Source organism: Manis pentadactyla, chromosome 10 (genome assembly GCF_030020395.1).
Source record: "Manis pentadactyla isolate mManPen7 chromosome 10, mManPen7.hap1, whole genome shotgun sequence".
Lineage (NCBI taxonomy): Eukaryota > Metazoa > Chordata > Mammalia > Pholidota > Manidae > Manis > Manis pentadactyla.
The window spans coordinates 76687995-76705257 of NC_080028.1; the positions used below are offsets into that span (position 1 = coordinate 76687995).

Genomic DNA, 17263 nt, shown 5'->3' on the forward strand with positions numbered 1-17263 from the left:
CATGGATAGGAAGAATTAATATTGTCAAAATGGCCATCCTGCCTAAAGCAATCTACAGATTCAGTACAATCCCTATCAAAATACTGACACCATTATTCAACGAGCTAGAACAAATTGTTCTAAAATTCATGTGGAACCACAGAAAACCCCGAATAGCCAAAGCAATCCTTAGAAGGAAGAATGAAGTGTGGGGGGATTACACTTCCCAACTTCAAGCTCTACTACAAAGATATCTGAATTTCATGGAGGCAAGATTTGGAATTTCAACAAGACATGGAAGCAACCCAAGTGTCCATCAATAGATGAATGGATAAAGAAGATGTGGTACATATACACAATGGAATATTTTTCAGCCACAAGAAGAAAACAAATCCTACCATTTGCCAAAACATGATGAAACTAGAGGGTATTATGCTCAGTGAAATAAACCAGGCAGAGAAAGACAAATACCAAATGATTTCACTCATTTGTGGAGTTGAACAGCAAAGCAAAACTGAAGGAACAAAACAGCAGCAGACTCACAGTCTCCAAGAAGGGACTAGCAGTTACCAAATAAAAAGGGGGTGGTGAGGATGGGTGGGGAAGGAGAGAGAAGAGGATTAAAGCATATTATGATTAGCACACAATGTAGAGGAGTCATGGGGAAAGCAGTATAGCACAGAGGACAAGTAGTGACTCTATAGCATCTTTCTATGCTGCTGGGCAGTGACTGCAATGGGGTATGTGGGGGGGACTTGATTATATGGGTGAATGAAGTAACCACAATGGTGCTCATGTGAAACTTTCATAAGATTGTATATCAGTGATAATAAAAAAAGAAAGAAAATTACATATATTAAAATAAAAGGAATAATAGCAATGAAAAGGAACGAATCATTGATATGTGCAACATGGATGAATCTCAAAATTACTACTGTACGTGAAAGAAGCCAGCATGAAAGAATACTTGTATAATTGCATGTACATAAAATCTAGAAACTTCAAGGTAATCTAGAGCAAATAAGAGCATTTCAATGTTACTTAGGGCTGGGAGTGGAGAGGCATGAGCTGCAAAGGGGAATGAGGAATTGTTTCAGGTGGTAGAAATGTTCTGTGTCTTGATTGTAATGGTGATTTCCCAGAGGTATAACACTGAAAAACTCAAAATTGTACACATTAAAGAGATGTAGTTTATTGTACGCATTTGTACTTCAATAAAGTTTATTAAAAAAATAATTAAAAAACAGTAAGTTTGAACTAGCTTCATGTTTGGTATGTATTATCTCATGGAATCTTGACATAAGCCCACTGAGGAATGAACCTTGCTGTTCCCATCTCACAGAGAAGGAAATCAAGGTTACGTGATTTTCCAAGGCAGAGAGGAAACTGGAAGTCCTGGGATTTGAACCTGGTCCTGTCCTTTTCCAAAGGCTCAACTGTCTACTTGTTTTTCCATTCATGTAATAAACATTTACTCTTTAATCTATACAACTGGTTGCCACTCACCCTGAGCCTCCACTCTGGTTCTGCACTGCAGGTGGTGAAGGCATTTATTGTCCTGACCCCCAACTTCCTGTCCCATGACAAGGACCAGCTGACCAAGGAGCTGCAGCAACACGTGAAGTCAGTGACAGCCCCTTACAAATACCCGAGGAAGGTGAGTGATGGATGGTCCCTCTGAGTGGTTCCAGGGGCCCCCTGCCCAGAGTCTCACTAGGTGGCCAGGGTGAAGCTCAAGTTGCCAAGAGAACCAGAATTTTTCTCTGCAGAAGCAGGAATCTGACTTACTGGTGCAGTAGAAACAACCTACTTAGTCAGATAGAACCTCTCTCCTATGTCAGAAACCCACAAGGAACCCATGGCTGGCACGTTAACCTGAAGAAAAATGTCAGATGAGTGCCCAGAGGTATCAAGAAGGTTATTTATAATCTTTCAAAATTTGGAAAAGAAATTAAAATCATCAACTTCCAAACTTTAAAAGAACATTAGTTGTAGTAAGAAATGCATTCTATATGGTAACCCAGAATATATATATACATGTATATATATATACACACATATATACACACCCTCTATATATATGTGTGTGTATATATACACATAATAAAATTTAATAAGATGATATTTACCCTAACATGCAAAACATTGATATTTTTTAATCTCCATTTGTTTTAAATGCCATGTACAACCTATGAAAATATCCAATAGAGAAATTATTAAATTATTCATGAAATTTCATATTATGCTATAACTTCAAATGATGCAGATCATTTATTTTTAACATAAAAATGTTGCAACTATGTTTTATTAAGAAATATACATAGTGTCTTATTTGTTTAGCAACAAAATTTGAGAGTATACATAAACTAAAAAGTTATTCTTTTTTCTTTTGTAATAGTACTTTGCTAATATTTTACAATCAATAAATATTGCAAAGCTACATAGCTAACATTTATTGAACATTTACTATGTGTGCCAGGCCCTGAGCTCAATGCTTTATATGCATTATTACTTCATTTACTTCTCTCCACAACCTGAGATGGCATGACCATCCCATTTTACAGAGAACAAATTAAGACCCAGAGTCTCTAAGTAAATTGCCTGAGATTAGAATTAATAAAAGGCAAGACTGGAACTCAAACCTGCATGTACCTGACAACAGAGTTTATGCGTCTAATGTTAGTCTCTGCTGCCTCACAGAGAATGGAACACAGGACGTATATCAGATAGGATGGGCTGGATGTTACTGTGGGTAACAAACAGTCCCAATGTCTTAACAGCTAATCATAAGGAAAGTTCCTCGTTCATGCCACGTGTCCTCCATGGTTCTCCTGGGGCCAGGATAAAGAGGCAGCCACCATGTGGGTAGCTGCCAGGTGCTATATGAAGTGGACAAAGAGGGTGGCCAGTCTCAATGGTTCCCAGTCCTTCTGTTAGAGGCGGCACACTTCACATGTGGTCACAGTGCATCACAGGGCAGCATCCACATTTAGGGCATCAAGTTGACGCTCATATTCTTGGTGGACCTCATTAAGGCTACCACGTGGAGCTAGGCTGTCAGGGGTCCATGCAGAGGAAAGGAGGGTGGGGCATTGGTAGGAAATGTCAAGTCAGGAGGGGTTTCCTTTCCCTCAATCAGGTGGAGTTTGTCCCAGAGCTGCCCAAAACCGTCACTGGCAAGATTACAAGAAGTGAACTTCGGAGAAAGGAGTTTGCTCAGAAGTAATCTGCAATAAGCTCAAAAACCATGGTGATCTTGGACAAAAAAAAAAAAAAAAAAAAGAAAAATCCCTGGGTTCCTGTTTTCCCTCTACGATGAGGATGGGAAAGTTGAGGGCTGGTTTGTAACACCATCAGGAGTGCCAACGTTCCAGCATTTTTGTTCTTTTAAATCATGCCAGCCGTTCTCCTTCCTCCAAGTCTCCTGTTCCTTTCAGATTTATCCGGGGGTCCCAGAGTTCTCCCCACAGTCTATAACCTCCTACCATCCAGAGCCCTCCCAACCCCTGGACTTCCATCCTATGAACTGACCCTTCACTCCATCCATCCTTGGGGCCTAAGATAGGACCCCCAGGTTAATACCAGAGGCTGGGGGCATCATGGGCAGAAGGGGTGGGCCTGAGGATGAGAGAAGCACTATTGTCCCCATCCCGCTGACCCTGGGGGTCACACTTGGAGAGGTTGCATCTGCAACTGCCCATTTCTGGACTGCACACACACTCACAGGGAATATAGAGTCCCCACAAACAGGGCACAGACCTCCCCTCAGCCTCACCTGGGCACTTAGATGTAGGGCTCATGGACAGGTTCACACACAGACTCAAACTGCAGACACAGAATATGACACATTAAAGGGAACACACACACACACACACACACACACACACACACACACACACACACACACACAGATAGTCGTGACACTCCAGTGGAGGCCACCAGAAGCTGATGGAGTACACAGACCCTGACATGCCCTGTTCTACCTAAGCTGTCATGGAGGTGGGTGTTTCCTGGTTCCAAGCCCAGTGCTGGGTGCCTTCCCCATGCCAGGATCTTCTAGACGGCCATGCCTAGATCTTGAGATGTCAGATATGGGCAGGGAAGGGTGCATCTTGGGATGGCACATGGGGTATAGGGCCAGGTGCACTTGGAGTGGGGGTGTTGCATGGGGCTTGGCAGATCCCAAGGTCAAGAGAGGGAGAAAGGGGAGCCTACCCAGGACCTCTGGCATGTCAGAGTGGGCAGTACCCTCTCCCTGAGTAACAGCAATACCAGCAGTAACCTCATAAGGACTGTATTATCATCACCACAGCAATGACTGAATATCAGCCGGAGGTGGAGGAGCTGGGCTGTGACCATGGCCACCTGGTTTAGCCTCATCATCTGAGCGGGGTTGGCCCCATGCAAAGCTGGGCCATGGGCAAAGCTTCTCTCTGACCCCTCTTCCTTTGAAGTCTCCAGACCCCAACTCCCCACCTCTGCCAGCAACCCCTCCCAGACCCAAGTCCCTTCTGACCCTTTCTCAGCCTGGGTACAGCCTCCTCCTGACCACTCTGATTTCCCACCTGTGCATGGGGGCTAAAGATATACTGACCTCAGATGGTGCTTCCCTGTGAGATCATGCCTGCAAAGGGCACTGCTTCAGCACAGGTTGGTACCAGGAGGGCCTTTGGATGTCATCACTGTTGCTTTTAACAGCTATGCCACTTCTAAAGTGCCACTCCTGGGAAGACAGTTGCCCCTGGGAGGGGGTGATACTAATGTGCTCAGGGGCTCAGGACTTGGCTTCCACATGTCCTCATGATAATTATGGACACAGGCATGGACAGTCCCACTGTATGGGAGGGAACCAGCCCACCACAATACAGCTGGGTCTCAAAGCCAAGGCTGCTGGCCCTTATCCTGGGGTCAGGAAGGGATCCCCTGCCAGGGAGTCTGACACTGGCCCTGGGGATACTTTCTTGGCTGCATGAGTGATCTCACCTGTCCCAGGCATCTAGACACTCTTCCCTTCTTCTGTCAGCCCTGCTTCACCTACAATGAGTGAGCCCACCCACCCTTCATGGAAGTCCCTAGTCCCCTGTTGCCCAGGCCTCACTCCCATTCAGTTGGGCTAGTCTGACTCCACGCCTTCTATAGCTGGCCTCTTCTTTTATAACCAGGACAGCCCAACTCAGAGGCTCTTTAGGCAGCAACGAGCACCTAAATAGAATTGAATGCTGTTCTTACCCTGTTTGATTTGGTTTTTCTTGCATTTTATGGTTTCTTTGCAGTTTCTTTAAAGGCATTGATTTTCCATGAAAACAGTGATAGAATGTTTCCTGCTGTCTTTATGTTACATAGTAATGGAAAGGTGGCAGGGATTGAAGGCAATGATTTGAAGCTGCCAATAGCCTAAATGAGTAGGAGAAACACTGTGTCACTCACACACAACAGCAACCTTAGGAAGCTCAGCTTAGGACAGGGCCCAGGAGAGAGATCACAGAGACAGAAACTTGTCCTAATCACCTGGGTCTCTGGACCCTGCCCACCCGCTTGGCTCTCCTCACCCATCCCTCCCGGTGCTGCCCATCTGCCCTGCTGATGTCCCCAGGTCTCCTGGGAGAAGCCTGATGAACTTTCTCTGTTAAAATGTTCACATTCCTTGGAGATTCCCAGAGATGAATCATGAGGATCAGCTTGGATTCCCTCTTTAGGTTCAAAATGTAAAGACTGGCCTAGTGACCTATCCAGGTCTGTATCAGGTGTTAAATTGTCTAAATTAATTAGAGATAATGTTGAGACCATAAATCTCATCACGCCAAGTGGATTCCATAGGGCAGATGGAGATGTATTTTATTGCCTATTTTCATGATGATGTCATTCACTTCACTATAGACCTTGATTATTTTATTTGTAAGGGTATGCCTGAATTTCCAAAATTATGTGTTGGAAATTTAGCATTTTTATCATTGATTTCCAGCACAATTAAATTATGACCAGAGAACATGGTCTGTGTGGTTTCATTTGTCTGAAATACATTGACATTTGCTTTATGGCCAAATACAGTTAATTTTTGTAAATGTCTTGTGTGTGCTTGAAAATAATGTGTCTTCTAAGGCTGGTGTAATAATTTCTCTGTGTATATATGTATTTCTGTAAGGTAAGATGCTTCACTGTTCAGATCTCCTGTATCCCTACAGATGTTTTGTTTGCAGACATTGCTGAGGAGAGCCAATAAAGATCTCCCACTCTGCTTGTGTTTGGATCTTTTTTGTGTTTCTGTCATTTGCTTTATTTGTTTGGCAGCCAAAATGGACTATGTGGATCCGTGAGAGAGAGAGAAAGGAGGGAGCTGATCTGGGAACTACCAGAAATCACAAGGAACGGGGAGATTCAAGAGGGGACTTCTCCTGGGCTGTCACGTGGTGGGGGTGAGAGGTGGGAGCTCTCCTTTGGAGAATGGGTCACAAGGGGCCCATTGTGAAGGGATGAAGGCAGGGGTGGAGAGGGAGTACAAAGCATTCTGGTTGCTAAGGCAGCGTCCTACAGGAGAAGGCTCAGAGGAAGACGGACTATCATTTCCTCCAACAGCTCCTGAGCGTCCCCTTCACCTGTTGCTTGTGTCCTGCCCAACCCGTTGACTTACTTACCTACTGGCCTACTAACCTACTGATCTACCAAATTTACTGACCTCTCTGATCCCTCCTTAGTCCCCTCTCAGCCTGAGTCTGTCCTCTCCCGCCCACACAGATCCCTGCCTTTTCCCACCCTACCCCCCTTCCTGCCACACACCTTCCCCACCCCCACACCCTATTCCCTCTTCCATTCCCCACCCCCCGGCATCTCAACAACGGTTTCGACCTTTGGTTATGAGTGTGACAGGGAGGGAGTCATTCATGCCAGTGGACAGTGAGTGAAAATGAGCAGAATGGAGACTCAGGATGCTACATTCTGCACAGGCCCCACAGGTTGTGAGGAGTAAGTGGCTTAATGTAGAGCCAAGGTGTCCGCCCGGCACCTCCTAGGCCCTCAGATGCTGGTGTGTGTCACAGTTGAATGCAGCAGCAGTGGGGTTAAGAAGAGTGCCCTTAGGGCTGGGGAGCTTTCACTTCAGGCAAATAGGATATTGGGCCCCACTTTGTCGTTCAATGAGATATCTGTGCGTGCTAGAGGAGTCTGTGCCTGTGGGCTGCTTTCTAGGGCCCTACATGTGTTACCCACCTGATACGGTGTGCTTCGTGCATGTTGTTTTCCTGCAACAGTGGATGGTAACATTCTCATTTTGGAGTCAAAAGCTTTTCTTCCAGAGGTTGTGAGTTAGCCAGGTCTTCTGGGGACTAGGTGGTAAAGCTGAGACTGTAGCCAAGTGTGTTTGACTCGAAAGACTTTGTCCTCCAGAGCCAACATTGGAGGCCCTTGAGTTGATAATCCATGGACATCTGGAACTTCCCCTGTGTGGAATCCAGTGGAGTGAACCTGGATGAAATGTGGGTTTTTTTTCTTGGCAGAAACCTATATATTTGCCTTAAGAACTGGAGAGAAATGCAAGTTCATCTCTGGTGACATAACAACTTGAAGTGGTTGAATTTTCTAGGAATGGTGCTTATAGAAGGGAGAGAGATTAGAAGACATTGTATTGTGTTTCACCATCTTTGAAACATTAAAATTTTTTAAGGAATCTCACTGAAATAAGGTATTCTTGAAAGAAAAATTTCAACATGCCACTAAAACTGGCTTTGTCCAGGCAGAAGAGGAAAGTGATAGTCAGTTACACTCATAGATCCAGATAATGTGTCTCTGCTGCTAATACATTGAGGTAATCCAATTTTACTGGGTTTTCCTAACAATCTTACAGATTGTTTTTACCTCCCTGTAGTTAATTTACACGAGATAATGGCAAAGATCAATAATGTCATGAAAGAAAATACAAAACCTTCAGAAAAAATATCCACTGGGGAGCAGAAGGTCTCGTCCTTTCTGTTATTTTTCGTGAGCTCGCCTTCAGTTACTTCCACCTCTGGCAGTTCAGTTCGCTCGTTATCTCTTCTCTCACTCTCCCGTACTAGTTCACATATTCCATCTATGGCCCAAATTCAGAGCAAGCTTCAGAAAAGGAAAGCACTGCCCTCTTTCTGTGTGGAAGAGATTGCGAAAGAGCACATGGGTTTGCCGAGCACTATCACATTTTTAAATTATGATTCCTTTCTTACATATGTGTACAAATCAGCAAATGAAAGAAACATCTTCAAGAAACTAAGAGGGAAAATAGGATTCTGTCTGATGTAGCCCTTATGTTTAAGGTAAAAACCCCTTCTTTGCCTGGATTACACTGTAAAAACAGAAGTAGAAGTGAAGAGTAACTATTACTAATTCAATATGTTCTTGCTGAAGTGTGATACCAACAGAGTTGAAGAGGCCAGTGGGATTTTGAGTGACATTCTTTGCACTTTGCTGTCTCAGAAGGTCAGGAAGTCAAGAATCCGGGCTTGGTAAGAGTTGGCTGCTCAGTTTTACCACAACTTGGCCTTTGAGGCCTTTTGATGCTCGGGTGTGCTGAGTGCTGCACGCGCTCCTGCCGCTCACCACAGTAGAGTCGCAGGCTGGTTGCTGCACAGCCTTCTGAACAATGATGTGGAATTTCAAGTACTGATACCATGATGACTTTTTCTGTCTCAGAGAATCAGGATATGTTTTCTTTTCCACAACTAGGTAATTTTCACCTCTCTGGGCACCACCCTTCTTGTTACATAGAGAAACCCAGAAAATAGACAAGAGAGGAGGAAAAATATACAGCCAAGTTGTAGAGTCCCTGCCCCTATTAATGCTGTGCAGAGAACTGTCCACATAAATTTGTAGAGGTACAGAGATGTAGGTGCCCACTGAGAAAAGCCATTTCTGAGCTGTTTGACGTCAGCCACTTTCCACCTTCTTTGCTTTCCTCCATCACCCAGTCATCTGTCCCATGAGGCAGTCGGCAAGAAGTTTGTGGATGTCAGGAAATATTCACACTTGAGGTGTTTCTTTGTTCTCCATTTCTTCATACACTTGACATTATTTTCTAAATCCAAGCTGGATTACTTGCTTTCATAGGAAATATAGGGGCAGATGTGGGACATGTATGAATGCCGAGGCATCTATTTAGCGTGTTACCCAGTGTTTCCATTGAAATCCCAGGCCATGATTTGCTTCCCTCCAATGTGCAGGTGCCATGAAAAGTTACATCTCCAGAGGACTTGAAGGGGTGTCATTTCAATGACCCCCACAGGAGATTCAGAGATTAACTCCCTACATTGGCTGAATGGTTTCCATACACACACAACAGCTTTCATGAGCAACAATTCTTTCATGTCTGAGGAGAAGAATATGATAATATCTACTTGGAACTTGTTCTTCGGAATGAAGCCCTTAATGACAATCTTTCTCTTTAGGTTCAAATCACCCTTGATGAGGCCTCTGTCACTGAACCAAAATTGAACTCTGAAGACCAGCATGTACTGAAGGGAAGTGTTCCATTTAACATTGAGAAGGAGCAGGTAAAAAAAATTTCTCCTGCCAACTATTTAAATTAGACAACTGAAGCTCACTACTTCCTTTTTCATTTTTAATTGTAGGGAAATACACATAATCTACAATGCACCATCTTAACCAGCTTCAAGTGCGTGTTCCTGTCACGTTAAATACATTCACATTGCTGGGCCGCCAGTACTTCTCAAATGTCTTTTCCCATGTCTGTCCTAAAGACACAAGGGGTGAAGGCTGAATGTGAGGATCCAGAGCTGAAAGCCTTGAGATCTGAAAAATGTAACCTGGAAGGTATGCTGTCTGTTTGGGGCAGAAATCCCCTTCTAGAGGAAATGAGTTTGTAGTGGGAAGGGGAGGAATGGCTCCCAGCTTTCAGGGCTCTTGTCCACCCTCCACCCCCCTGAAAACCAGGACCATGTCCTCAGGCCCATGTGCACACACACAAGGAAGATGAATCCTTTATAGAACGTAAAAGAGACTTTGAACAAAGTTGTCATGCACTGAGGTCTGCAAACGCTGGAAAGCAAGCAGAATTGAAACAACTGAAGAAGACTGTAGACCTGTGGAAAGCCAAGTATGCAGAAAAGAAGATGGCTGCCGAAGAGTAAGATGTCCATGTGTTAATGTTACAGATACTGTTGTATGAGCGGGTGCATATGTACCTCCCTCTTGTGAGTGCTTTTGTCCCTGTTCCTTAGAGTCTTTTAGGTTTATGTATGATTCCATAGTAAATCAAATGTCAAGTGGAAACCCCTGGAATCAAACCATGAACAATCAGAGGGCAACACGGCAAGTCAAGCTTCCCTAGGCCATTGCCTTTTGCTGGCCTGTCAGTAAACTCAGTCTTATTTGAGTAGTCTGACACCCTGACATTGATAGTTCTCTATCTGAGTCAGCTTTCTGAAGATAAGCCCCTGGCTATGTGACAGTTCACATATTTTCATACTTCAGTAGATACTGCCAACACCAAGTGGACTTTTTCCTTTACCAGGATCTCCAAGAAAGGAGGCAGGGGTTCTGCTCCTGCACCCTAGATATCTGGTAGTTACTGGAAGAGGGTTCATGAAGCCACATTCTGAAACGCTCTCCAGACTCTCTGACTATATCAGGGCACAGCCTTGGACTGAGACTCAGAGCTCCCCATGGAGGCATAAGACTAAGTATGATCCCCTGCTTCATCCTAAATGTGTTTAGCTGTGATGAGTTGGTCAGGCCTGGGGCTCCACATTAAAATGAATGAGCCTTCACAATATGAAATGCAAGAACGACCCCAGAAGGGCACATAGTGCTTTTGTATTTGATGTTTTTATGATGAATGAGGAGGAGCAGATAACTATAAAGAGAAACTCAGGTTGCAGAAGACTTGCCAGCAGGCCAGACATTGGTTTTTCCTTATCTCTGAATGGGGGGCTTCAATGCATTCCTCTGATTGTGTTGTCAGTCTTTGCATTTATGTAGACCATTGAATTGAGGCCTTCAGATTGCTGAGAGGGAAGAAAGGGAGAATTTCACACTGGCTACTGGACAGGGTATGCATCTATCCCATTTTAGGAAGCTGAAGAAGAAACAAGAGGATATCATAAAAGACAAAACCACATGTCAGCTGCAGATACCAAATTGAATTTGGCAGAGAGAGAGAGAGAGAACAGTACAGGTGAGTTCTGATACTAAAGACCAGCAGCTCCTGAGGTCCCTCTTGAGTTTTTTAACATTTGCATGATGTTTATACTCAAATAACATAGTCATATAAACAAATGTTCAGAAGACATATACACAGAGAATTAACACAAGAAAAACAGTTAAATTTTTCAAAGAATAAGGCAATGTGCTGATCCCCAGTGCTGGCCGGACTGTGTGGGAATTTTGTTCACACAATCATCTCTGGGGGTCATATAAATTGTCGTACCTTTGAGAAAGCAGTTTATTGTAAGGTGAATCACATCCATAAATGTAATAGTTCCATTTGATGGACCTTGCTTTTGCAACCCAGGTTGGAAAGAATATAAGGAATACGAGAATAGAGCATCATGATGAGAGATAATTATCCTGTGACAAATGGGGGACATGGAAAATGGGGAAGGATATTATAGCAACTCAGAAGGTTGCATGCATTAAATAATATGTAAGAAAAAGATGTAATGATAGTTCTGATCCTACTGTACTTTGAGAATCATGGGAAATACTGTTTCTGTGTGTGGCTAAGTTATATTAGGAGACAGATATGAAGAAAATGAGTAGACTATTTAAAATTACACTCGATATTAAGCTTCATGTGATGAAAGCAGTCATCATTTATAGGGAAGAAATAGAGAAAATGAAAAATCATATATGCCAAGCAGACCAGACATTCAATACCAAGGTACATGCCTTCTGCCCAGTAGCTGCAGAGCCCCTCAGCCCTGGGAGCACATGAGAATAATGGTGCTTCGAAGGCCTGAACGTGGGGGCGTGGGGGTTGACATGCTGGCTTTTTTAGGTTACCTGCCAAGAAAAATGGGCTCGGGACAACTGGGTGTTTATCCCTCTCCTTCCTTTTGTGTCCTCGCAGCCACCCTGAATGTGCTTGTATTTTTCTCCCACAGACCAACACTCAGATTTTGAGCAGGGTGGTGATTCAGCAGACCAGGGAGATCGCCCACTTAAAACTCAGGTACGGGATGTTGACATACATTTCTTAATGGTGCTCTGAAGGAATGAAGGCTAAGCTGTTCAGTGTCTGGTAGAGGACTTGGTAGTGTAATTTCATAGAAATCCATTCTTTCTCCACATTAAAGATTACAAAGTCTGGGCAAAGAGAAGCAGGCTGATGGATGCAACAGGCAGACACCATGCCTGGAAGATTTGTAAAGGAGAACCCTGCACATAGAGGTAAGGAGCCTGTGGTGATGTGCCACCGCTTAATCTTGGGCACACAAGCACACCATGCCCTTTGTGTTGCTGTGGTTGATCATTGTGTTGCCTAGAAATGATCCGATGTACCTACAAAAGACAACAGAAAAGGGAGGGCTATACAACACAGAGAAGGCAAGTAGTGATTCTACAACATTTTGCTATGCTGATGGACAGTGACTGTAAAGGGGTTTATAGGGGAGACCTGGTATAGGGGAGAGCCTAGTAAACATAATATTCGTCATGTAAGTGTAGATTAGTGATACCAAAAACAAAGCAAAAAAAAAAGGGCAGTTCCTGTGTGGTAACCTCCAACGAGTTCTACACAAGGGTATAAAGGGCATATAAAAGTGTAGGCAAAGGGTCTGTTTGTGTTTATACAGAGGATCAAAGCCTAATTGGGCTACCCCGAAAATGAACTAAGATACGATATGAAAAAGAACTTCCAACATCTGCACTCTCTGGAAGACTCATGCCAGAAGATGATCATCAAAAAACCCCAACAAAGATCCACGCACTGCTACAGCTGTAGATGCACTCATCCCACCAGTTCCTGGACTTGCCATGGGAATGAGGAAGGAGATATCTAAGCTGACCTGTGCATACAGTAAAACAACAAATTTGACTGGATCTATACTGTTGGAACTCAACCAAGAATTTGGAGAAGTGCAAATTGTAGCGCTCCACAATCTTACAACTACAGACTATTTACTGTTAAAAGAACATATGGCATGTGAACAGTCCCCAGGAATGGGGTGCTTTAATTTGTCTGATTTCTCTCAGACTGTTCAAGTTCAGTTGGGCAATATCCACCATATCATAGATAAGTTTTCACAAATGCCTAAAGTGCCTAACTGGTTTTCTTGGTTTCACTGGAGATGGCTGGTAATTACAGGTATGCTTTGGTTATGTAACTATACTCCTATTATGTTAATGTGTGTGTGCAATTTAAGTAGTAGCTTAAAACCTATACATGCTGAAGTTACTCTACAAGAAGATATGTCAAAGAAATAATCAATCTTCCCATGTTTTCTTCCGCCTGCTACTTCTATAGCTTTTCTTCTTCCTTCCTAATTACAACCCTTAAATAGAATTCGTGCCTCATATCAAATTTACAGAGTATCATAACTCCTCCAAGTGGTAAAGATACCTCAAGACAAATGCTGGGCATAGAAGCCACAGGGCATAAATATGCAAAGAAGTAAAAAGCTAACCTTTTCAAACAATAAGGCTTCCCTCTCACTTACCAACTTCACATTTCCCTGTATGGCCCCGGAAGATGACTGGTTAGCCAGAGACGGGTAAGATTCCTCAAGGGAGGAACAACCTAAGACAGGCACAGTCGCAGGGGGGCCATCAGGTGAGAAATTGGGGATCAACAGAGGTGAGGCTTAGAACCTCACCCCCCCTGTTCTGAGAGAAATCTTCTGCATACGTGGATGTTTTATTGCCCTTGTCTAGCTTGGATTAACACTTAGTCTACAGGCACACACCTGATCATCTACATTTGCTCTCTTACAACACTAAACTATGTTTTCTACCTTTATCTTGTATCTACCTACCACTTCAGCATTTTATTAAAAATAATAATAATAAAGAGAGAAATGTGGTATCCACATATAAATCAAGTATAAAAACCAAATGAGTATTCATATTTGAACTGACTGTTTAGAGTTCATAATGCATGAGCAAAACCGAAAGTTTCTGTGATGGCTGCCCTTGTACTGTTCACCATGTAACTTATTCATTATGTAAGAATTTGTTCTCCATGTAAGAACTTGTTTGTTATGCCTCAGAAGATTGGAGACTGACGAGAATTAGGCTTGGGGTGGATTAATGATTGTGCATTGAGCATTGACTCCCCTATACAGAATTTTATTGTCGTTAACAACCATTTGATCAATAAATATGAGAGATGCCCTCACAAAAAAAAAAAAAAAAAAAAAGGACAGACTTCCAATGGTAAAATAAATAAGTAACCGGGATGTAATGTATAGCATAAGGAATATAGTCAAGATATTGTAACAGCTTGGTAGGGTGATAGCTGGAACCTAGAATTATGTATATAAATGTTTTACCACTGTGTTGTACACTTGAAACTAATGTAATGTAATACTGTGCGTCAACTACCCTTCAATAAAAAATAATTATTAAAAAAAATAAAATAAAATAAAAAAAGACAACAGATTGTCCCAAGGTGGTGATGGGAAGAGGTTTAATCCAGTGACCCCAGAATGACTGACTCTGGGCCTGTGCCCTGACTGGGGGAGCTTATGCCCCTCCACTGACTGGGGACATTGCCCCTGTACTACCCCCACACTCCCACCTTGGGTTGCTCTAATGGAAGAGATGTGCCAACAGGGAAGTGGGTCCAAGCTTCCTTCCTCCCTTGAATCCATGGTGAAGACTTTTCTTTTATTTGAGAAAAAAGGTATTAATTTACTATTCCTTGGGAGTGGTGGATCTGAGTCCTTCATCTCAGTCCATACACGTCAGAATAAACCTCCTCCCTTCTTTAACATTTCTCAGGTTCAGGACACGGTGTGGCTCCCAGGAGCAGCTGCGGCTCCTTCCCACGTCAGGGTGCCGCCAAGAGCAAGGCACGTGCTGAGGCCACTGTCGCCTGTACTGTCCATCTTTTTACACAGACCCTCTCCTGGCCTTGTCTCCATTTTCTGTGTCCTGTGTTACATCTCATGTGTCATTTACTGTTCAAATGCACCCGATTCCCCAGGGGCCCACAGGCTCCCCCCTTCCCAGCTCATCCTCCTTGGAGGCGCCTCCAGAAGCCATCGGTGTTTAGAGGCTGGGGCCACAGGGCTCACTGGGGTGTCTGGAAAGAACACGAGGAGTCTGACTGCTACCAGTCCACTCTTCAGTCCCCTGTCCTAGCTGACCCCATCCTGACCTTCATGGGGGATTATTGCTTTTCACTCCCGTGCTGTGTAGGCTCAGATCCTTACCCTGTGTAGCACGGCTGCTGGGGCCTTCATGACTGAACCATGTGAGAAGTCATCCCTCCAACTTTCTGTTGTGTGCTCTTTGTAATTTCAAATGTCTCCAAGGAAATGTCATTTATCAGTGCCCCATCTCTGGAGGAAAATGTGCTGTACAGGGTCTAATCTCTAAACTATGGAAAGTACTCTGAGTTATCAGGGATGACACATTTCTACTAGATAATGGACGCCGGACTGGAGTAGTGTAGAGGGGAAATCAGCAATTCTCTGCAGGTTCTGTTTCCCAAAAAAGCCCCTCACTGTCACAGGAGCAAGTGGCATTGTAATCTGTGTGTTGTTACAGCTGGAACATAGTCTCACACATCCCAGTTTTACACCTGAAATCAAAACAATTGGAGTTAGATCTGTTCTTCAGATTTCCCACTTTAATTTTCTAAATGAGAAAATTCCCCTGCATCTCTTAGTGTGCTTAAAATCAGTGTTCCTGGGGATGAATATAAAACTGAGTGTAAGAGGTGTTCATAGGAAACACTTTTCCTCTCAGAAACTCCTCCCCATTTCCCCTGCAGGTCTCTAGGAAGCCCACCTGCCCAGAGGGCTTTGTGCCCATGAGCAGTTTCCCCAGCAAGTGCTGGCCTGTTATCCAGGGCTGGGAGCAGAGGCTGTGCAGGCAGGCTCTTGCAGGCAGAGCTCTTGCACAGCAATGGCTATGATTCCTTGTGTGAGAATAAAATTTTCATTCCATCTCATTCTCTCTCTTCCTACCATAAAACAACAATCTTCTGTGGTTGTGGTACAGGAGGGCTCTCTTGGGGCTGGACACAGATGCCTGCCTGTCGAGAATGTGCTTCACTTGCCTAGATTTGGTGTTTCCTGTGTTCATCCTCTAGGATAGGAACCCCACCCTTTACACATTTGCACAGAAGGGCACAGACATGTGGTGGCAGGGGCTTGTCCCCCGGCACCTGTTGCTCACATACTGTAGGCTGTTCCCAGTGGGAGGGTGGTGGGCACCAATGCTGCGCTTGTGGAACCTGGTTGGGGGAGGGCCAGGTGCCGACACCTGATAACTCTGTTTCAGCTTTGGCTGGTGCTGGTCTTTTGTCTGTCATAGGAATATCCCTTTCCTTTCTGTTCTTGCAGATCCATATGGATGCAGGAAGACCTCCTCCTTTCCCAAGACCACCCTGCATGCCCTGCCCGAGGGGCTGCCCTCCATCACCATTTGTCGTCTATGGGCCACATCCTCCTGCTCCATTCTGGTGTCCTCACTTTCCATTCGCCCCTCCACCATTTGGTAAGGTGACCTCTAGTGGAGGAGGCCACTGAAAAAGCATCATCACCTTTTTTCTTGTTAATGGTAGGGGAAGATGTGGAGGTGGTTCTGTAGGGTTTGCAATACAAGGCTGAGAAATTTGTAACTTTGTTGTGTTGCACAGGATGTGCACAGAATGGGCTGTGTCCTTTCCCAATAGTGCATCAGACAGCAGGTGCCTCTAGCAGAAAAGGAAAGGGAGTTTTTAGAGAAAGGCAGATACAGCAGGCGTGTAGACATGCACTGAACAGGAGCCACGTACTGGGCTGCCTGAGGGGTGAAGTTCACTCTGAACTTGAGGAGGTATCATGTCCTAGGGTAGAGAGAGACAAGTCCATTAAATGACACAGAGGCTGTGACACCATAGGAGAAGCAGTGTAGTGGGCCCTGGAGGAGCAGAGAGGACAACGTGAGTGTCATGGGAATGAAGGGGAGGTTGCGGGTGAGGAGGCAGGCTAGTGAGCGCTGGGGAGAGGGCTGGACTGGTGTTGAGCTGGAGGCCAATCCTGGAGATATGTAGGTGCTCGAGCAGGATCAGAGAGCAGTGAGGTCCCGCAGAGCCACTGTGCATGTTCATGTGATACTGTGTGAACAGGGCCCTTATCCTCATCGAATATCA

General features: G+C 44.3%; 1 protein-coding gene across 1 annotated transcript in view; it reads left to right on the forward strand.

Annotated features, from left to right (window-relative positions):
• LOC118919498 (acyl-coenzyme A synthetase ACSM1, mitochondrial-like) overlaps positions 1–3258 on the forward strand; it is a 35611-nt gene extending 32353 nt beyond the window's left edge. Inside the window, exons 12-13 of the mRNA XM_057487011.1 lie at positions 1517–1636; positions 3119–3258. Coding sequence (XP_057342994.1) covers positions 1517–1636; positions 3119–3205 — 207 coding nt within the window. The 3' untranslated portion in view covers positions 3206–3258. The remainder of the gene's footprint in view (positions 1–1516; positions 1637–3118) is intronic.
• Positions 3259–17263: the final 14005 nt, after the last annotated feature.